We start from the raw sequence: 23,257 nt of genomic DNA on the forward strand, positions 1-23,257 counted from the left end.
ATTTGGAGATTCGGTTGCCACCAAATCTCCAAATCTCCGAATCAGACAGGCCCATTCCCTGCCCGCCCTCCCAGCCTGGCAATGGCTGCCCTGCCCGGCCCAGCTCCAGGCACTTGGGAAAAAAAGCCTCAACTCACTGGGTGCTGCCAGGCGATCCCCACTGCCCCCCACTGCCCCACGCTGTGTGGGGGGCTCTGCATGAGCCCCCCAGCCTGCGCCCCCTCTCCCAGCCCCCCCATGGCTGCCCTGCCCACCCCAGCTCCGGCCCTTTATGGAAAAATAAACCCTAAAGCCCAAACTCACCGGTTCCTGCCCGGCGGGGGGGGGGCAATCCCCGCTGCCTCCCGCTGCCCTGTGCCATGTGGGGGGCTCTTCCATGAGCCCCTGAAGCCCTGAGACCGCTGCAGGAGCTGGTGAGCCCTGGGATTTTTTTCTTTTTTTTTTTCTTAAAGGGCTGGAGTTGGGCCGGGCAGGGCAGCCATAGGGGGTTGGGGGGGACTTGGGGGGCTTGTGGCAGAGCCCCCCACACACAGTGTGGGATAGTGGGGGGCAGCAGTGATCCCCCTCCCCCCTGCCTGGCAGCACCCAGTGAGTGGGGGCTTTTTTTTAAACCACTGGGAGCTGGGGCAGGCAGGGCAGCCGTGGGAGCCTGGGGGAGTAGGCAGGGGTCGGGGGGGCTGGGGGAGCAGGCAGGTGATGGGGCCTGGCAGGGTCCCCCCATGATCCCTTCCCCCCTCCTCCAGACTCCCCTCCCCCGCCCCCTACTTACCAGCTCGGAGTCCAGCTCCAGCTCCCTGCAGCAGTGGGCAGGAACTGCCCAAATCATTGAAGGTCTCCGAATCTTTTCCAAAGATTCCATCCTTGGAAGGTTTTTTTAAGACCTGGATAGACAAAGCCTGGCTGGGATGATCTAGCTGGGGATGGTCCTGCTTTGAACAGGGGTTTGGACTAAATGACCTCGAGAGGCACCTCCCAACCTTAATTTTCTGTGATTCTATGATGGACTTTCTGCTCCAAACAAAAAAGAGCCAGAGAAAGTGAGGAAGAGCCTGTCCACTCCACTACAGTCAAGAACCCAACTCAAGAACCAGCTCTTCCTCTTTCAGATGTTCACCCAGGCAAGAGGTATAACTGGCCAGTACTGCGGCCTGAGGATGGCAGCAGCAGTGCACACTGCAGCAGCCGGAGGTTCACTGCTGCTGGGGGAGATGTCTGTCAAGCAGCCAAAAAACACTGCTTTTTGGCAGCAGAAAAGGGTGTGACATCTCCCCCAGTGCAGTGAATTAGCCAGGCACTGCCCTCACTTCTCTACCCTCCCTGCTGCCAGAGCTGGAGCCACTGTGGTGGAGGTGCTGGTTATGGGGAGGGGGGAAGAGGGAGTGGGAAGGTGAGGTGCCCTGGTAGCTGGTATCTCTCCTCCCCATCCCTGCCTTATGCAGTGCCTGGGGTTCATGCCCTGCTTGCCCACCCATCCTTAAACTAGGGCTTCCATACTAGGTGAGCACCTAACCAGTGGTTTATTCTGGATGTGGGCTGTTTTGCTTTTTTGCTGGGGGAAGCAGGGTTCCCCCTCAAAAATTTTCAAAAATTTCCTACACTAGGGAAAGATTTGCAATGTGGAAAGTGTTTATGATATTTCCCCTAACCTTGTTTCTTTGTAGTGAAATTTAGAAACCCCTCATGCTTTCTGCACTGGTTCAGTGAAAGGTTTACAGGTTTTGCATGGGTTTTAAACCTTAAGAAACATCAGCTTTTCTTATCACATGCCCTGCACTCCCAACCCACTGCCCTCAGGTCCCAGGCTCTAGTGTGTAAGGTAGGGGATGTTGTGCAGGGCTGGGAGTGTGGGGGCAAGCAGCCCCTTGCAGGCTGCAACTCTGCCAGTCTGCAAGAGAAAAGCCACAGTTTCCCATGTTTTTCTCCTTTAAAGGAGAATCCAGTTTTAAAGTTGTTGATCCATTTTAAAAGTTTGTTCGTGACCTTTTCATATATTCTTGCAATCTGCATGTGAGAAAGGCTGGCTTAAAGCACTCATTATTCAGCACAAAGTTATGCCACTCCAGGACAGGCTTATCTCTTGATCTGCACAACCCAGCTCCTGGTCAGTTAAGGTGTGGCCACTCTCCACAGATGTGCCACTCAAGTCAAAGCTGCGGCTGCTCCCAACTCCAAGCTAGCACTAAGCCTATCAACATTCATGTGCCTCACAGTGTAAGGCATCACAAGGCCCTAAAATGAGTGCCTACATGGCCTGTTGTACCAATTTAGTTAAGTGGTTGAAAAATAAAAAAATATGAAGTTAAATTAATGCAACTCGGTGAAATTGCGCTCTTCCCTGCCCCGACCCCAGAATTAGGGGACTTTTAGCGATTTGTTGTTCTTGCCTCCACGTCTCTTAGAGTGACTTGCACCAGAGCAATTACAATAAGGGAAATATGAGAAGGATCTTCTCAAACCCACAAGGCTTCCTGGTTGCTTGTAATTTTACCCAACTTTCCTAACTTTATTCCTCCTTGAATTCCCCCCTCACTTCATCATATTAAATATATTAAATATTCCAAAATTAACATCTTGCATGTTTTCATCTTTGCTCCATTCACCCAATTTGTCTTGTGCAGAAAGATGTTATATGTAGGAGATGCTACATATAATCAATAGTTGATTTGTACATAAATGGTTTATAGATTTTTTTCCTTCCCAAACCCCTTTACCTGTCTCTATGATCATAAAATCCTCAGAACTAGAAAGCTTACTTGGAAAGTACTTTGCACATAGCGGGCTGCACTGCAAATAAGTATGAGATTATCAATCCCATTCATAACTCACACATAACACTGGGATTTGAACTTTCCTGTCTTAAGAAGATGCAGACGATCAATATCTTCATTAGAGCTCAAGCTCCCCTCAAGTAACATTACCACTGTACTAAAGGAGCAATTCTTTATAACCAATATAGTTTTTGAGAAGGAAACGTACTGGAAATTCACACATTTCCTTTAGAAATCCCTGAGGGTATAAACAAACAGTCCAAATTATTGTATCAGTATTAACTGATACTGATATAATTAATCTGTTATGATATGGCTGTTATATCCACAAGCCTAGCAAAACTATGGCAATGCTAACCCCATTTCTTATTCAGGTTTACAGTTAGAGTCACTGAGCTATCCTGTATTGCTTCAGGAGTATGGAGGTGAAACAGTGGCACCGTAACAGCAGATTTGTGCCTCTTCCCTATTCCAACATTTAAGAAGTATGTTTGTCCAAAGCCAGAGGTGTTAAACTCACTTGGCTACACTGCCCACAGAAAGGTAACTTTATGCAGATAAACATGAAACCATTGGTTCTCTCTCTCTGTCTCTAGAACGGGCTTACAAACCAATTTTGCTGCCGACACTAAGGAACTGGAAAAGATTCTGGCTGATGTGACAATGAATTTCAGAAAATGTTTTTTAAATAAATTAGAAGTGAAAACACAGGTAAGCTGACCCTCAGCACCCAGGCACTAGCAATGTTCGCTGGCTGTAGCTGAGCCTGGTATCTTTGGCTTTATTCTCATTTCTACAGAGTGTACTTCATTTTGGGGAAGGCAATCTGTTGCTAATTTCAAAATGTGTTGTGCTTAGTTTTGATTTAGAACTTTCTCAGTTCCATGTCACACCTCCCCTATTTTCAAGGCTTTCGATTACAGACATTGATACCATTCATTTTCAAGCAACAATAACAACAATGTATATTGGGTGGCTTCAGGCATTCCAATTTCACCCCTGGCAAAGACCCAATAAAATCAGTGGGGTCACACCAGAGATGAATTTGGTTCTTTAACAAACAACATATTTCTAAGAGTTTATTTAGCTGTATTTATTTGCATGTCTGCCATCATGATGAATTACCAGCACCCATATGAAAAACTTATCACAGGAGATTAAACTTAGAAAAGAGTCTATTCTGCTAAAGGCACTTTTTTTCAAATGTGTTTTCAGAGGAAAAGGGATATTTCATCAAGGAAACAGCAAAGTCCTCTTAAATGACAGCCTGAAATGACAAGTTGTTTATTTTGCTGACTGACTTTTCCAGGTCCCTTAAATAGGAATTTCCTCAGAAATGTAATGTGATAAATAGGCAAGAAAGAGTATAAGGAGAGATACCACAGATGGCGTAGGGATTGTACTTGGATGCAAAAAGCGTATGCAGTGCTCAGAAGTAAAAGAACTTTGTGGGAAAAAATAAGGAGGAAGACTGAGACTTGATCTCCACATTATTGAAATACTTTTAGTGTGTCAGAAAGGAGTTTCGCTCTTTAGTTACAGAGAATAAACTACAGGACACAAGGGCTGCCAAGATACAGCTTGGCAAGTGAAATAAAACCTTGAATAAAGCCTTTAGACACAGCCCAGGTCCAAAGCCCTCTAAAGCCAGTGAGCTTGCCATTGATATCAGTAGGCTTTGAATGAGGCCCATTATGGATGATCAGGAAGGAACAAAGTCAAGAGACTTAAGCAAGGTTTTAAATAATTTAAAAATTATATTTGATGATGACGTTCAAAAAAAAGAGTTGTTGAGACAGCACAATGCAGGGATAGCGTTCCAGATGACTGGGAATACAGAGGGAGGACTTAAACAGGAGTTACTTGGGAGGGAACTCACAAGGAGAGAGCTAGAAAGACACAGACTGGCAGGCAAGTTGGGGGTGGGTATAAAGACAATATTAAAGAGGGAGGAAATTTTGAACTTGACCCTCAAGAGAATCCCTACCAGGAGCCACAGGAGGTGTTTGGGTTAGGACAGTGCTATTTGGCACAGCTGCATGAATTCTGGAGAATTCTGGAGAACTTATGAGATGATGAGAAAACCCCTCAGTGGTTAAAGGGAGGAGAGGAGGGCATGGGGGTGCATGTCAGGAGCATCCTATACCCTGGGCAGCATAGCAAGGGGGAGAAGGACCAGGCTGAATTTCTGGCTTAGCCCTTAGCATGAAGACAAGAAGGGAAGACCTGCAGGCAGATGTGCTGAGCCCAGATCAATGATAGAAGAGAATTCAAATGAAATCCCCAGGCAGCAGAGGTAGCCATCTCACAGGAGAGATTTGCCCTATCATATCTTGATTTCTTTCTGGATAACACCTGAGTACAGAGGCATGGGAAGTGAGTTTCTGGGCTGGTTTCCAGCATGCTTGGCTCTGCATAATGGATCACACCCTCAGATGGTGCAGATCAGTGAGGACAGTGCTGCTGTGTCAACTGAGAACCTGGTACATTATGTGAAGAAGCAGCAGGCATCAGTGGGCTCTTACAGGGCTCAGTCAGCTGCTCTTACATTCCACTTAGGCTTCCTGTGATTAACATTTTAATTTGCCTCTTCATCCTGAAGCTTTCACCGGCTGATGCAAAGGATTTTCATTTATCTAAAAAATTACAGTTAGGGAATTAAAGAAACCACAATGCAAGGAAATCCACTATCCATCCTTAATACCTTAGCCAAGTGAAGCATATGCCAAAACCAAGGCTCTACTCTCCTTGACATTTAACAGTGGCTTCTCACTGTTCCCCCTAGGAATCTGTGCTGCTGCAAAGTACATGTCTGAGCAGTGCTTGTGTATAACTCACAACCCAGGTCTGCTTTCTTTTCATGCCCAAAGCCCTGGCTGACTTCTTTGAGAGCTCTGGGTTCATTGAATTAAGGGCTGGGCTCAGAAGGCTACGCACCCAGGGGATTCTTTTCTCAGGGGACTTAGGAACCTAAGGGCAAATTTTAAAAAAAGGTAATTCATGCTTACAGTCCTAAGTCTTGAACGTCTGTGGAGTTTAGGCTCTGAGGGCCAGGTGTTTCGAGGTATTACTTAGGCACCTAAAGAAACAGGGAGGTGCCTACTGGGTCTATTGGGTTTGGAAAATTGCCTAGGCTGTTATGGGGAACAGCCATTGGATAAGATGCATGCATTTGTGCATATATTCCCCCTCTTCAGTAAGTGACTTACCACAAGGCCTGAGAGTCACACTCACTTTTACTTCATCGCTCCAGCCCAATGGGTCTTGGATTCTTTCCTACACAGTGGCCTGGCTTCAACAGGAGAGACGGTGAGTGCCTCTACCTTCAGCACTATCCTCACAAGGCACTTTCTGGTGAGGTGGGAGCTAATCCCTCCAGCAGCAGTGAATGGAGTCTGGGCTCTCAAACCCCAAGTGAAAGTTCCTCACCACTGTGTAAAATGCTCCAGTTCTATGTAGGGCTTAATCTGTGGGCACGTCTACACATGCATTACTGTGCCGTAACTACAATGCATTAAGTTTAGTACCTGTAATACTAAATAATCAGTGCTATTGGACAGTAGTGCCACCACACATTTTTACATGATGCTAATGTACAGCACACTAATTCTACTGCGCATTAGCACAGCTTTCACCACGACATGCTAATGCGCAGTAGAATTAGACTACTGTGCTCCTAGCATCTTGTGTAGACGTGCCCTGGTTCATGTACTCTGAGACGCCAGTGGATCAGGAGAAAGAGGCAAAGGAATGCTTCAATCATGGATTCAGGTGGGAACACAAGTGAGGTGCCTGTGCAGTGTAGACACCTCCAGTGTTAGGCGACTGCTGACCAGTGGCTTTCAGGGTCACAGGTTTGGGCTGAGGGGCTCAGTTCTGACTCCTAGTTTAAATGCCTAAGTCTTTTGATGGATCTGGCCCCAAAGTCACTTGGAAGAATGTTAGCCCATATGCTCATGTGTAGTTTGAACAGTGCCCTGTGCACCAAGCAGACACAGTAATTGTTGTTAAGCAATATTATGACTAGGTTTTACTATTGTAATATTAGTGAATTGGTCTTTTCCAGCCACTATTTAAGAAAATTCTGAGCAAAACCTGGGTATCAAGCGATGAAATATTGAACTCAATACTGTCAACCACTGTCCAGTATTCCCAAGACTTAAACTATTTGAGGCAGCCTACCAACAAGGTATGTGTTCCTTCCCTATGCAGTTGCCCTGGAGTTACAGCAAAATGTCATGTACTCCCTTCCAGAATATAGACTGACTTTGAACTCTTGTTTGTGTGTGTGTGTGTGTGTGTGTGTGTGTGTGTGTGAGAGAGAGAGAGAGAGAGAGAGAGAGTGTGTGTGTGTGCATGCATGCATGCACAAAAGAGAGAGAATACAAAGATACATGTATATCTTTTTATATCCGTACATAAAACCCGACATAAATAAGGATTGCTTATTTGAGAGTTTGCAAGGTCATTATCTTGCTTTGTCATGGAAATAAGTATCATATACTTTTCTTTCTAAAATTTAAATAAGGGAATTGGTTTCATTAAAGAGGAGCCAAAAGCACTGGTTAATATTACTCTTTGAATGCAGTGATTACTTTAGCATGTTATACACTCCATATATATCTATACAATTGTGAAATTAGAGGGTAAGTAACAATAGCTCTAAATTTAAAATCTGCAGGCATCATCCAAACCTATTATTAAACAGTCCCAAATGTCCCCATTTGCTACTGAAGAGCCAAATTACCAACATGTAATCACAGACCATTTTGGAGTAGAGACTGCTGGTAATTATACAGCTCCTCTTTGTTCCCTCTCTTAGCTTCTTGCCTTGATAGAAAGTGATGGAAGGGAACACAAGCCGTGTGTTTGTTTCAGAACCATCTGCGCACTGTGCTGAATGCTTTTCTTGAGTGCCGCTCAGGATGGACTCCTAAGCCTGCAGTTTAGTATGCAATGATTAGCGTACTCAGCTCATGAGTCTCACCTGCCTCTTCGGTTATTGTGAGGGAATTCATGAGCTACCCTCAGACTCTCACACTCCATTTTCCTGCATTTTTTTTTTTTAAATCAGGATTTTCTACGCGACGTTCACAGGTACTTGGTGAGAGAATACATTGCACAGGCCCTCAAACCAAGAAAAAAAATAAAACGCTCCCAGCGGCAGAAAGTGAGCAAAAAAATGAAAGAAGAAGCCACAGTTATAACAGAGACACTCAGTGATCTGGTAGGTAGATCCTCTCATTGCCTCATTAAGCACTTTTCCTCCAGCTGGTGGTATCATGGTGCCTTGATGTATGAAACTACAGAACATAGGGGAAAGCTTTAGGGGGTCTTGTTTGTTGGGGCTATGTTTACAAGAGGGAAAAATTCTTAAAATTCATCAGTACAGGCAGTCCTCGACTTACGGTTACAATGTTCCACACATACAATGTTTATAAATTGACACCCTGTTTCAACTTTACAATGCCAGTTTTGACTTACAACACTTGATCCGACGCAATGCCACGCCAGCGAACAAGTTCGCTGCGTTGCTCATCTCCCTGGAGAACATCTTCCTGGAGAACAAACTTCCTTGGACACTTCCTTTAAGAAAGCAGACAAGACTCCAGAAAAACCTGCAGCCAGGACTCCTGAGAAGACTCCAGCCAAGAACCCTTCAAAAAGTCTAACCAAGAGCCTTTCAAAAAGTCCAGCAAAGTCACCTCAAAGAAGTCCTTCCAAATCAATATGATTGCTATTTACAATATAAATATATTAATGTAGCTATATTACTCATCTATAATTGATTGAGTACAAAATTCTGGGGTATTTTTGGTGAAAATAGGGTATCGGGCCTTGTTCAGGATCCAATCCCCCATTTATAACATTGTTTAGTGTGAGAAAATTGGTTCTGAGTTACAATATTTCGACTTAAGATGCGGTTTTCAGGAACCAATTGTGTTGTAAGCCTGAGGACTGTCTGTATTGCAATCACTAGGTCAGCTCAGCCAGTAGCTCTAGTGGTTACTGGTTTCTGTTGCTGAGGCTCAGTAGTCAAGGCTCTGGTGGTCACTGGTTGCTGTTGTTTTTATTTCTGTTACCGGAGCACTTAGGTTCTCCCGTCATGGACTAACGACCCATTGTGCTAGGTGCTGTACAAACACAGAACTAAAATGTTCCCTGTTCTAGAGAACTTGCAATGTAGGCACAAGACAAGAGATGATGGAGTGGCACAGAAAGACAGGAGAACACAAGGAAATAATGAGACAGGACTGGTCAGCAGGACAGGCTGTAGCCACAGCGCATCACTCTCCTGACCACTGTCAAGTGTTCTATTAGCCATGTGGCAAAGGAGAGTTTTAATGAGGGCTCTGAAGGAAGGTGATGAAAGTAGCTTTGTGGAGACTTGCAGGGATTTCCTCCAACTTTGGAAGGGTGGCAATTTAAGTGCTCCTACCAGTGCTGCAGCTGACAGAGATAAAGCAGGAGTAGCAATGGTGAGGCCCAGTAGAAAAAATACTCTGGTAGGAAGGAGGCCAGGGGAGTCAGAAACTGGGGCCTTGCTAGGTGACCCTTCAGTCTTGGGGAGGTCAGAAGGAATTGATGGCTGACTGTCCCTTTCATGAATAATGAATACCAGGGCTAGGATTTTCAGACAAAGTGATTTAAATGACTAACTTGTTTTGGATCTTTTGCAAATCCCAGTCTTGATCATTAACAAACCAAAATTAGTGGCTCTTTGATAGGTGAGACAGAGGGGATCCCATAGGGATCTGGGGGTTTTTTTGCATATACTGTACACTCCAATTTTAACCAGCTGGTTTAGGTGGAAAAGGTGCAGGTTATATATGAAAAATATGTTTTTGTCATATTGAAGTTGTGCCACCAGTACCATTGAAGTTGTGTCACTCATACAATTAGAGGATTGCAAAGCCAGGCCCCTACTTAGTTACACAAGGGAGGTCTCAGCAGCATGTGAATGGCTTCCCTTTCTGCCCTAGTGCCTCCTACATTCTTTGCCATTCTGCACAAGACTCCTGCAGGCAAATGCTCACTGGGCAAACTGGTCACTTCACAATCCAGCGAAACCTACCAGTGCACTATCGAAAAATTAAAATGTTAAGGCTAACTCATCTTTCATTTCCCTGATTCGCTGCTGACCCTTTCCCCGTAGTGGTGCCATAAAGTGGAGATGTGCTATTACTCCAATGTGACCCATCCTTTGCCAGGTATTTCTGCATGTGTGAGGAGGGTGCCCAACCTAGTGGCTAGAAAAGGAGACTCAAGTCAGAGTATCCTGTTGGCCATGGATTCATTTCAGGGCCTGGAGCCAGCTATGACTGCCCTTCCTTATTATTTCATAGACATTAGGGCTGAAAGGGACCTCACAAGATCATAGGGTTCAAACCCCTGCCCAAGGGGCAGGAAGTCAGCAGGTGTCAAATGATCCCAGCAAGATAGGCATCCAAGAGTTTTTTGAAAGTATCCAGAGCAGGTGCTTGCACCACCTCCAGGGGGAGTCTATTCCAGGCCCTGGGGACTAGGACAGTACAGAAGTTTTTCCTTATGTCCAGCCTAAAATGGTCTTCCAGGAGTTTTTATAAAATAAGCATGATAAGGCGAACCTTTTGCTAAGTACTTGATACTCAGCATACAGAAATGATGTGTGTTTTACTGTGTTAAACGAATGTTGATGAAAATGTACTTTCTAGGTGTTGCTGCTTCTCATTAACATGCAGTGTGTAGACAGTCATCATCATCTAGTCTCTTATTCCTAGGGCTCCGATTCTGATGAGCTTTCTCTTGCCATATCTGTCATTGCTGATATCATTTCTGAGAAGAAAAAAGAAAAAATCCAGGCACACCTTCAGTCAATGCGTCAGCGCCATCGAGATTTGAGGTATGTAGAGCTCATATCAGAGGATTTCTCACTGCAAAGTGCTGCGAGCAGAATAACAAATCACATTTCTTACCTCTGCATGCATCTGTACAATTCTTTTTACTGGTTGGTAACAGAGGACCAAATAAAGCTTAAGATATGTAGGTTTCACTTCCCATCCCTTTCCATTTTACTCTATTTCAGGGGTGTCAAATATATGGCCCATGGGCCAGATTTAACTGCTCTCTTGTTTGCCCTCCATTTCTTGTGGTTTCAAAATTGCACTTGCAATGTTGGAAGGTGTTTTTAAAAATTATTTTCATCTATAAGTGGACAACTGAATAAAAGAGGGCTTCTTCCTCTTCAACACATCTCTCTACAAAGTCCACATATGTAGGCAATCCACTGAGAACAAGAGTACAGATCCTTCCAAGACAACACTGAAGTTTATCATTTAATTTACCTGCTAGATTCCACATAGCTGGCTCACTAGAAAAATACATACACCAATAGATCAAATACTGCTGGAACATTTGGATGGAGCCAGGACCCAGTGGTAGCAGTCATACGAGTGCTTCTCAAGTGCCCCAGAATTAGACAGAATTTAGGCTTTTGCTTTAAATGGCACAGCCCCCAAAGATGACTAGGGGACTGTCTGATAACAATCCAGTCCTCAGTGATTACTGTAGTTAAGCAACAGATTACACCTTGATATATATTTTTATTGTGGTCTTTAGAGGCATCCCTATACAATGTAGTTTATGAGTATGATATGAGTCCATGTCCTTAGTCACTTTTGTAACCTATCCATTGATTTTTCCATCACTAGATAAGAAGTCTGCTCCATATCTAGGTTACTTTCACTCTAAATAGAATGGTTACTGTGTTATATGAGTACAAAAAAGAGTAGAGTTTAATGACATCTGTATATTAACCAAACAATGAAGCTTTAAACACATACATTTAAAAAATTGTTTTAAAACCAGCTGCAGCAGTTTGCACAGTCAGATGGCGTTACAACCAGGCCTTATCTGACCAGTGATTCATTTAAGCAGAAACTTTACAGCTTGTTCATAGCCCAGAAGTGGCATACAGTATGTAGGGTGCCTATAGATGTGCACCCTACATGCTCCACATTCTAATTCGAATGCTCCAGCATTGTCTTACCGTCACATTTATTAAGCCCCCATGTGTTTCAGAATGGCTTCAGGGGTACTTTATCTAAATCTTGTCAAATGAGCTTTAAATAAAGTATCCTGCAGCCATTTAGAAATGTGCAAGGGCTTAATTAATGTGATAGTTTATTAATGTGATAGGGAGCTGTTTTAATTAGAGCAGCTGTCCAGGCACCACTCTAATTAAAACAGCCTCCTCCTTTTGTCCCTGAGCATGTATAAAGGCAGCCATTAGGCATCTTCACACGTGCTGCACGGGCTGGTGGGGTGGGCATGCTTTATTTAGAGCAGCTCCAAGAGCTGCTCTAATTAAGGCACCCACAGTGTCTTGTGTATCAGCGTCCCCACACTTCAAAATGGCAATGCGAGTGCTTTAACTAAAGCTCATTCTATGAGCTTAAGTTCAAGCGCCCCTGCCGCCATTTTGAAGTGCAGGCACGCTAATACACAAGAAGTGGAGACCGCTGGAGCATGCTAATTAGCATGCTCCATCAGATTCAATTAATTGAGTCTGCTCCAACGTGCTGTAATTACAGCACGTTGGAGCAGCATCTCCACATGCGCACAGGCACTAGGGCTGTGCAAAACGGCACCATTTCATTTTTCAAGTTTCATATTGATGGGACAGTGTTTCATTTTGAGTTCTGTTTCATTTCAAAAGCACTGTTCAATTTCATTTAATCGAAACTGTTTCGCTGTTTTGACACTGTTTTGATGTTTCACCCATAGGCTATAATGGGGAATCATGGAAATGCCTAAAACTTTAACATTTCCTGCCTGATTCAGATGAATCTTGCAGGGATGGTAGCCCCTTCTGAGGGCATAAAGCCTGCCAAGTTTCAAGGACATAGGTGCAGAGATTTCTTGGAAACTGCACCTCAAGGTGTTGACAAGCAAGACTCATGTCACTTGCTGGCAGCAGAAGCCTCCCGTCATCTGGCCCACAGATCTGGAGACCTGCACCCCCGAGAGGGCTGCAGGGCAGTGCTGGACTCCTCCTGGGAGCACAGGACCACGGATCTCTGTGCCAGATGACAGGAAGCTGCTGCTGCCACCTGGGACTGGCACTGGGTACAGCTCATTCCCAGCACCAGGAAGATTGGTGCTGCTGCTGGCCGAAGGCAGCAGTGGCAGCCTTCTGTCATCCAGTGCACAGATCGGGGGCCTATGCCCCTCAGAAGGAGTCTGGCACAGCCCTGCAGCCCTCCTGGGCTGTTGCTGCTGGCTGGGGCCAGTGGCAGCACCAGTCTTCCCAGTGCTGGGCATGGGCTGCACCCAGCACTGGTCCCAGGCAGCAGCACCAGTCTCCTGTCATGTGGCGCGCAGATCGGGGAACCACCCGCACCCCTGGGAGGGCTGCAGGGCTGTGCCAGACTCCTCCCGGGAGATGCGGGCCCCCAATCTGCGTGCCAGATGATAGCAGTCTTCGCAGCACTCAGCACAGGCTGCACTAAGCACTGGTCCCAGCTGGCAGCAGCAGTCTCCTGTCATCCAACGCACATATCAGGGGCCCACCTGCATCCCCGGGAAGGTTGTAGGGCTGTGCCGGACTTCTTCTGGGGGTGCGAGCCCCCAGTCTACATGCTGGATGACTGGAAGCTGGTGCTGCCACCTGGGAATGACGATGGACACAGCCCGCATCCAGCACCAGGCAGATCCGGGGTCCCACACCCCTGGCAGGGCTGCAGAGCTGTGCTGGACTCCTCTTGGGAGGCATGGCCCCTGGATCTGTGCACTGGATGAGAGGAGGCTGCCACTGCCAGCTGGGACAGGCGCTGAAGCCAAGTAAGACCGGCTTCTAAATTCAAAATATTTAAAAACTTTTAAAACATTTTGAGTGCCCTTGTTTCATTGCAAAGGCTTTTGCTTAGTTTTGATTTTGCTGTTTCAAGCTTAAAATGCATCGAAACAGCTTCAAAATAAAACACCTGGCAAAATTTCGCATAGCCCTAACAGGCACCCATTGAAACCAGCAACTCAAAATCCAATCTCAGAAAAACCCGGAGGCCTCAAAAGAGGCAATTTCCATAGTTTTTATCCAAACTACAAATAGACTGTTAGGGTCGTCAGCTCAGTTTGCATTCTAGCCATACTGGGCACGACTACATGTGCCTCTAAGGCACCATTGTTAATGAACTGTCATTTAGTATTTCCTTTTGGAAGTACTAAGATGGTGAGGTAACAGCCCCTACTGTGCTGTGAGTGCTGTGCATGGTTATTTTTAGGCACTATGTCGCTTTATAACAGAGGAGCACATGGCTACAGAGACGTAGCTGCAGCATCACAACTCTTGCTCACAGATGCTATGTCGCCATAGCGCATTGCTATGGCGATGTGCTGTCACGTGTAAATGCACCCATTGAGTAGCATAATCTCTAGAAATAAGTTTTGAAAACCAGGCAGAGCCTACCAACCCTTTATTGCTTTGTGTCATACCTCAGATTGTTCTTTTCCTGGGGTGGTAAGAGTCCCAGAAGAGTTTTTGTATCCATATGCGCACACACTCCTGGAACAGTGCCCATTACTTGTGTTTTCTCTACTAGCTGAAATCTAATTACTGCCTGTCAACTTCCTGAGCATTAATGCTGACATTATTTATCAATTGTTAAATATAAAAGGCCTTCTGTTTCTCAGGAAAGCTTGGTGAGAGGCTGAAGGTTTCACATTTTAACATCTAAAAGCATCAAGAAGGAAATTGTCACAAGCACAAAGAGCTGTCAGGTGCCCATCTCTCATTGACATGTTGAACTTGTCTCTATACTTCTGAAAGTCTTCGAGCCCTGTCCTGCTAGCCTTACTCATGATGAAACTAGCAGAAGGCAAAGGCACCCCCACAGAATAAGAGAGTAGTAGTAACAGAGTGGCAGTCTGCCTCCAGACTAACCCCTGTCCAGCAGCCTGACCCTACAGGTCTTGCAGAGGCAGAACTCCCAGTTGACTGGGAAAAGACCCTTTTGGACACCTCCAGCTTTTGATATTAAAGATCCTTATTCTTAGTCTATGCAGTGTCACTGAAACACCATTGTCCCAGAGTGTTCAGTCCCCCAGGCCCTTCTGCAATGCTCTTGGGATGATTAGCAAAGAACACCAATGGAGGGATGGAAACTAGCCCAGATACTTCAACTTGCCTTCCCTTAATGCAGAGCATTGTTGTTACTTGGTTTCTTACAAGGTTTTCAGTCACCAAGAAAAATTTTGTTTTGCTTTTCACAGGAACGAACATATTGTAGCTATTCTCGCCCTCCGAGGATTTTGGAGGAAGACAAGAGAGAACATTATTCAGCATTTGGGCAATCTCAAAGAAGATGCAGAAATCAAGACTGGTGAGGCACTCTTTGCTGAGATTGAGACTCCAACTATTGTCAGCTGCCTTTAAAGACCAGCTAACCTACAGAAATCGACTTCCCCAATTCCTTCCAGGGCTTCACATTCCTAAAGTAACTCCTGCTCCTAACTGCCCCTCCAGTGCAACATTTTATTTCAAGTGCACAACTGGACTCTCTGGCCCAGAAAGTAAACACAACAGAGGAGCCAATAAACTGGGACTACACAGAAAGGTTCTCCAAGCAAGACTGTTACTCTGTCTAAAAGGACATGTCAGGCTGCACACTTGGGTTTGATCACTGGACGGCTGCTCTCTTTATTGTACTGCTGATAGTTATGCTTTCCTGTTTGCACATTTGTTCAGAAGATCTGAGAGGGCCGTGACAGATTCACTGAGGTTGGGCTAAGGTTTGGACTATATGCCTGTAGAGACACCCAGGAGAAAACAAGACCCCAGCCCCCACTCTAGAGCTGTACCCAGTGCTGCCCTCACATCAACAAAGGGCAGAGAGTGGGCAGGCAGGGCTGGAACTTGCCTCCATGCCCTCCCTTACAGATCAAACACTGCAGCAGAGTTGACATGCCAGGGAGTGGGTCATTAGCCTCTGTTCTAAAACTGAACTGCAAGTGCTTCCACAGCAAAAAGATCACCAGGAGTGAAACGGACTTCAGCAGATTTCAACCATGGGTTCCCTTGGGCATGGCCTGCCATTTGTACAGAGGCCCAAGTCCTGTACTCTGTAGGAGGAAGCCTGACTGAAACCAGAGTTCCCCACTGCTGGATGGAAGTGTGCAGGTGCTCTTCATCCCTTGGGCACAGCTGAGTAAAATGAGATGGGAATGCTCAGGGTTGGACGTATAGAGACATGGGTGGGGCTAGTGGATTTAGCACAGCTTGAACCCAGAGGTGGCTTTCATCTACATCTGATCAGAAGGAATTCACCCACAACCCTGGAGACTGCAGCCCTACAGAGTTGTCTAGAAGCAGTGTAAAAACTGGAAGTCCTGAGTAGTGAGCCATAGTAGTGGGCCCTTTGACTGTCAGACTGCATGCAGGGATCATGATTTAGCCCAGAGCTCTCTCATGGTGAAGCTATAAGAGTCTAGCAATATCAGAGCAGAAGGTGGGAGTTCTTTTCATGTTCCCTCTGCCCTTGCTCTTCCTGGAAACTCCTTTTAATGAGGCCGTTATGATCTGTCACTGATATTATGAATGCAAGTGTGAGGCAGACACCAGCAGCAACTTGGCCCAGATTCTTAGCTGATTCATAGATGCATAGATTCATAGATGTTAGGGTCGGAAGGGACCTCAACAGATCATCGAGTCCGACCCCCTGCATAAGCAGGAAAGAGTGCTGGGTCTAGATGACCCCAGCTAGATACTCATCTAACCTCCTCTTGAAGACCCCCAGGGTAGGGGAGAGCACCACCTCCCTTGGGAGCCCATTCCAGACCTTGGCCACTCGAACCGTGAAGTTCTTCCTAATGTCCAATCTAAATCTGCTCTCTGCTAGCTTGTGGCCATTATTTCTTGTAACCCCTGGGGGTGCCTTGGTGAATAAAACCTCACCAATACCCTTCTGTGCCCCCGTGATGAACTTATAGGCAGCGACAAGGTCGCCTCTCAACCTTCTCTTGCAGAGGCTGAAAAGGTCCAGTTTCTCTAGTCTCTCCTTGTAGGGCTTGGTCTGCAGGACCTTAACCATAAGAGTGGCCCTTCTCTGGACCCTCTCCAGGTTATCCGCATCCTTCTTGAAGTGTGGCGCCCAGAATTGCACGCAGTACTCCAACTGCGGTCTGACCAGCGCCCGATAGAGGGGAAGTATCACCTCCTTGGACCTATTCGTCATGCATCTGCTGATGCACGATAAAGTGCCATTAGCTTTTCTGATGACTTCGTCACACTGCCGATTCATGTTCATCTTGGAGTCCACTAGGACTCCAAGATCCCTTTCCACCTCTGTGCCACCCAGCAGGTCATTCCCTAGGCTGTAGGTGTGCTGGACATTCTTCCTCCCTAGGTGCAGCACTTTGCATTTCTCCTTGTTGAATTGCATTCTGTTGTTTTCTGCCCACCTCTCCAACCTGTCCAGGTCTGCTTGCAGCTGTTCCCTGCCCTCTGGCATGTCCACTTCTCCCCATAGCTTTGTGTCATCTGCAAACTTGGACAGAGTACACTTCACTCCCACGTCCAAGTCGCTGATGAAGACATTGAAGAGTACCGGTCCCAGGACCGAGCCCTGCGGGACCCCACTGCCCACACCCTTCCAGGTTGAAACTGACCCATCCACCACGACTCTCTTGGTGCGACCCTCCAGCCAATTCACCACCCACCTGACTGTTTAGTCATCCAAGTCACAGCCTCTTAACTTGTTCACCAGTATGGGGTGGGATACCGTATCGAAGGCCTTCCTGAAGTCTAAGTATACGACATCCACCCCTCTTCCTGTGTCCAGGCGTTTCGTAACCTGGTCATAAAAAGAGACTAGATTGGTCAGGCATGATCTGCCTGCCACGAACCCATGCTGGTTTCCCCTCAGCATAATTTGTCCTGCCGGGCTCTCGCAAATGTGAGCCTTGATAATTTTTTCAAAGACTTTGCCAAGGATGGAGGTGAGACTAACTGGCCTATAGTTCCCCGGGTCCTCCTTCCTCCCCTTCTTGAAAATGGGGACCACATTGGCCCTTTTCCAGTCTTCTGGGACTTGGCCCGTGTGCCACGAGCGTTCAAATATTCCCGCCAGTGGCTCAGCAATGATGTCGGCCAGTGCCTTCAGCACCCTCGTATGGAGCTCATCCGGGCCTGCCGACTTAAAGGCATCCAGTTCTTCCAAGTGACTCTGCACCATCTCAGGGTCTACGCATGGAAGTCTGGTGCCTTGCTGCTGCCTCTCTACAACCCCAGTGAGAGACTTGTCTTGCCCCTCTCTTAGGAACACTGAGGCAAAGAACTCGTTGAGGAGTTCAGCCTTGTCCCCCCTGTCTGTCACCAATTGTTTCTGCCCATTTAGCAGGGGTCCTATTCCTCCCTGGGCCTTCCTTTTGCTCCCTATATATCTAAAAAACAATTTCTTGTTGTCTTTTACTTGGGATGCCATCCTCAGCTCCATGGTAGCTTTGGCCCATCTAACTGCCTCCCTACAAGCACGAGCAGAGGAGGTATATTCGTCTTTGGTGATCTCTCCCTGTTTCCACTTTTTATGTGCTCCCCTTTTGGCCCTTAGGCTGCCCTGGATTTTTGTGGTCAGCCAGGGAAGCCTCCTGGCCCCTTTCCCTCTTTTACCTCGCACGGGGATCATCTCGCTTTGTGCCCGAAGGATCGTTTCCTTAAGGCACAGCCACCCTTCTTGGGCTCCCATCATTTCAAAACTCCTACTCTGCAGTGCGTCCTTGACTAATCGCCTGGGTTCATTGAGATTAGCTTTCCTAAAGTCTAACACTTTCACCCTACTAGTTACCTTACCCACTCGACGTCTTATGGTGAATTCTATTATTAGGTGGTCACTGTCCCCCAAATGGCTACCGATCTGTAGGTCCCCTACCATGTCATCCCCCGTTGCCAATACCAGATCCAGTAAGGCATTCCCCCTAGTGGGACCATGTACCTCCTGATGTAAATCAGTGTAGCTTCGTTGACTTAAATGTAATGGTACTGTTGCCAGTGATTCTCAACCAAGGTGTTGCAGCACCCTGCAACTGTGCCTTGAGATGCTTTCAGGATGCTGTGGGGGGGCCACATGATGGGAGCACTACTAGGTGTGCGAACAGGCTTCACATGATAAACCCATAGATTTATAATAATAAGCCATTCGGTTAAAACCATCCTGACCTGTTGTGCACTGAGTTCTTTGCAACAGAAAAACTTCTGTTATTTTCTGTAATAAAAAAACAAGTGGAAAATAAGAGTTGACACTTTCCAGAGAGTACCTTGGGTCTATCATGGGGTGCCCCACATCTAAAAAGGTTGAGAACCATTGGTTTATGCAAACTGAGGATCCAGTTCATTACATCCAGACTTTAAACAAAAGATACATCTGCTATAGCTGCTGTACAGACATTATTCCATACCATCTGAGTCCTAAGAGCCTGTAATAGGTTTCCCTCTCCAGCAGCATCTAGCAGCCTATGAGGGGCACCCTTGATGTCCCTTAATATTTCACTTCTGTATTTTTGTTTTGTATCCCACCTTTACTCACCTGGCATGTCTTGATGTAACTATTGTATTGATGTTCTTACAAGCAGGAGACTGCCTATTGTACTTCTGTGTTGGGGTTCTCAGCCACCATGGGCTTTTCCCCCGTCTTTCTCTAGCTAGGCCTACCAGCCTAAATCCACCAGGTAGGGTTTGACTTTGAGTTCTAGCTCCTTAATACTGTCTGGGCCCGTGGCCTTCCGTTTGCACTCACTGTGGCACCAGGCCTGCTGGCCCTCTTCCATGCTGTGCCCCTGGGTGCCAAGTTGTTGGGTCTTCTGCTTCCTCAGGCTTGGCCCCTTTCTTATAGCCTGGGCTACTAGCCAAGATCCATCCATTGGGACCTGGATTCAAAGTCCTGCATCCAGCTCTGGGCCACTGACCCTATACGGCTGCAGTCACTAGTGCACTGGGCCCTTTGTATGATTGCACCCCAAGGTGCTAATGAGGGCTCCTCCTCCCCTACAGCCTCAACCACAAACCAGCAATTTACCAGTCAATCACAAACTGTAAGCCCATGGGCTATAACCAAAAAAATAAAGTTAAAGAAGGCAATATGCCAGTTCATGTTTTTCCACGGCTCTGTGCTTCTGCTTCCCACCATCTGCTATGCTTCTTCCTGTGCTGATGATGCAGCTTCTTGGGGAGTCATCAGGAATTCACCCCTTCTGCTGCCAAGACCCTATTTGCCAGCTCAGCCCAGGGTTTTTATAGTTCTGGCCTGCCCCCTTCTGGTCACCTGACTAGCTGGCAAGGCTCAGCTTTTAACTCCTACCCTGCCAGCAGGCTGTGCCCAGAAAGTTCTAGTGTTAAAGGGACCAGCTTGCTTTCTGGTAACAGGGCTAGGGTGCCCTGTTACAGAGCCCCATATATTGAAAAAGACTTCAGGGATATTTTTCAGGATTTAGCCATTAGCTTGATGTATGTGGATGAAGCATTGCCTCAATCATTATTTTTTTAGTAACTGAGTTTTTAAGTTTGAAGTAAAACTAGTGATGAGCCTTAGTTCATTTTTTATCCATGTGTCCACCTACATACAGTGAAGTACCTGAGGACAGTGGGTATTAATAAAAGGCTAAAGGCACTGCACATGCCGAGCAGACAAGAAATAAGTACACCTACTTATCTAAGTCATTAGACACCAGGACAACTCAGAAAGAGATGTGGTAAATTCTCCATCATGTGAACTCTTCGAAACCAAGATTGGGTGCCTTCCTAAGGACATGTTGTAGTTCAATAACCATATGTGCATATATTTCAGGAATCTATTGAGTGCCATTTTATAACTTGTATCATTCAGGAAATAAAGATATAGGAGCATTACAGTCCCTACAGGCTCTCTGACTTGTGAATCTGTGAGGTTTGACCTAGAAACTACTATGCAAAGCATAAGCAAAAGTGAATGTTATGTTACGAATGCCCATCTGCAATGATAAGGAAGAGACAGTCTTAGATAAAGGGGGCTTGAAAACAAAAGCAGAATCAGAGTACTAGGCCAAAGAGCTCATTAAAATACTAAAAATCATACCCCTAGGTGGGCAAAAGATATGCTAATGAAACATGTATGTATGTTAATGAGATACATAGCTAAAACACAGGTATAGAGACATGCTCAGTAAAGAACTCCTTGTGTCACTCCTTTATAGCCAATTAGCAAACAAGGATGCTTATGAAGGTTTAAAAACTCCTGTATAAAAGGGCTTAGTTTTTTAAATCTAGTGTGCTTGTTCTGTGAAATTATTCCGCTTGCACCTTCTATTGCTAGCAATAAATCTTCTTTATACTTTCACCCCTGGTATCTTTATTGGCCTTTGCATACCGGGCACGAACCCAGACTTGAGCTGGGGCCTAACAAATCTATGTGCCTTTCATGGTTGTAAAGAAGTGTGGTTTCATCTGCATTTACCCTTGAGACGAAAGGGCGATTTTACATGTGCTGTGGGAGTGGGGGGAGAGTGGTGCTTTAAAGCACTGCAGCATTCCCATGCTTCAAAATGGAAGCAGGGGCACTTGAATTAAAGCTTGTTGAACAAGTTTTAGTTAAAGCCCCCCTGCCACCATTTTGAAGTGTAGGGATGCTGATACACGAGACATGGAGACTGGCTGGAGCACACTAATTAGCATGTTCCAACAGCCCTTGTTTTCCACCTGTGTGGTGAGGTGCCTAACTCACATTAGGGCTAGGATAGCACCCAGGGGATACTCTGAATGTTCCCACAATCTAGGTTGGCTGTCTATGGGAAATAGCTGCAATTTAGAGCTGCTCTTCTGCCCTGTTTGAACGTACTACATCCCTGTCCTGGGCATAAGTCACCCTGTGGGTTTAATTGCCTCCATACCAGCAGAGGTGAAATGAAGCCTAAATACAAACAGGGGGATGCTGAGATTTCATAGACATTACAGCTGGAAGAGACCTCCAGCATGGCATGCTTCAAGCTGGGCCTCCAACCTGAGAAGCAAAGGGCTGGATTTTCAGAGACACCAAGCATCTGAAGCTCCCAATGAGATCAGTGGAAGCCTGGGTCATGCTTGGAACATGGGATTGGGCCCTCTTTGTTCTGTGTTATGATTCAAGCACCTCAGGCAAGAGAGGTTTTTGCTGTGGAAAGACTGTTCTCAAAGGTCCCAAATTTAAGCTGAAGAGCCAGCTGTCACAAGAATCAGTGGATTATATTAGATTCTCTAATCAGAGCCTATTTCTATCCCCTGGGTGGCAGAGGAGAGTTTGGAAACCTGAACTAAAGGCACTCCAGAGCAGGGTGAAGTCCCCTTGCCCTCTGCCCTCCCCCAACTGCTTCTCCCTACAGCCCTTTCCCCCCTCCTGGGTGTCAAATCCTGCTGTCCCTGAGTACATGGAAATGAGGAACACTTCTGAAAACACTGACCTTGAAATAAACATGCCTGTAGTCTAATTTATCCAGAATTAATGCATTTTACCTTTTTTTTTAAACTGTTGTAGGTTTAGCATAGGTACTCTATAAACATATTTTTAAGTAGCACTTTTGTACTTAGCTATATACAGTCCATACTATGCATGGTATTTGTCCAAAGCCAAAAGGCTCATGTTTTAGCATATAGCTCACTGGGCTTGGCCCCAGCAAGAGTCAACAGTGTTTCAAGCCATGGTGACCCCAGAGCTCAGCATTGCTCCCACAAAGGATCCATGAGTTAATTAGCTCCTCACTCGTAACTGGAACTGGAATTCCTGGTCTCCTCCAAAAAATTATATACAGATGAGGAACAAGGCAAACTGGTCTGGCTCCACTTCATTGAGGATGGGCCACAATAATCATATGTGACAGGCTGAGAAAGAGGGCAACAGAGAGCTCTTGGGTGAACTGTTTAGGGCCCTGTTTGGTGATGTTTGCCATACATTTAAGGCTGGTGAAGAAACAGGAATAATTGGAAATGTGAAAGAAGGGCTCAGTTCAGCTGTGGGAGTGAAGAACAAAATGTAGTCAATGTAGTGGCTCACCATGACTTGGAAATGAGTTAGCACTGAGGGGAATGGAGCACAGTAGGCATTACTATGTATGTTTTCAGATGTGCTATACTAACTTATTCTTTTGGTACTACACCACAGGGAGGGTGTCAGGTCTGGCTCTGGCCCTCCTGGTGCCAGCATATATAGATATAAACACACAAACACTAAAAAGGCTCCTATCATTGTTTGCTCCATATAGGCCATGTGTTTTATAGTCATGCTTAGTGTTGACTGCGTTTGGTAAACTTCATAGTTTGTTTCCATAACCGAGCATATGCTGCTTTTGGCAGCAGTTTAATGGCTGCCAGTGTATTTAATGAGGTTTCCTGTATTCATATGTAAGACAAAGAGCTTTTATTCCATGTTGATCAGGGGAGGGAAGGGGAGCCTTTCTCATATTCAAGTAATGCAGTATTTCCTTTATAAGTCTGGGACAAACCTAAGCTTTTCCTT

At 45.9% G+C, this 23,257-nt stretch overlaps 1 protein-coding gene across 5 annotated transcripts in view; it reads left to right on the forward strand.

Annotated features, from left to right (window-relative positions):
• EXOC3L4 (exocyst complex component 3 like 4) overlaps positions 1–21,109 on the forward strand; it is a 44,083-nt gene extending 22,974 nt beyond the window's left edge. For all 5 annotated transcript variants that reach the window (XM_019481560.2, XM_014596463.3, XM_019481561.2 and 2 more), the window contains 5 exons: positions 3,365–3,479; positions 6,835–6,957; positions 7,843–7,995; positions 10,529–10,650; positions 15,018–21,109. In XM_019481560.2, coding sequence (XP_019337105.2) covers positions 3,365–3,479; positions 6,835–6,957; positions 7,843–7,995; positions 10,529–10,650; positions 15,018–15,180 — 676 coding nt within the window. In that variant the 3' untranslated portion in view covers positions 15,181–21,109. The remainder of the gene's footprint in view (positions 1–3,364; positions 3,480–6,834; positions 6,958–7,842; positions 7,996–10,528; positions 10,651–15,017) is intronic.
• The last annotated feature ends 2,148 nt before the right edge of the window (positions 21,110–23,257 follow it).

The sequence above is a fragment of the Alligator mississippiensis genome, chromosome 2 (assembly GCF_030867095.1).
Source record: "Alligator mississippiensis isolate rAllMis1 chromosome 2, rAllMis1, whole genome shotgun sequence".
Classification (NCBI taxonomy): domain Eukaryota; kingdom Metazoa; phylum Chordata; order Crocodylia; family Alligatoridae; genus Alligator; species Alligator mississippiensis.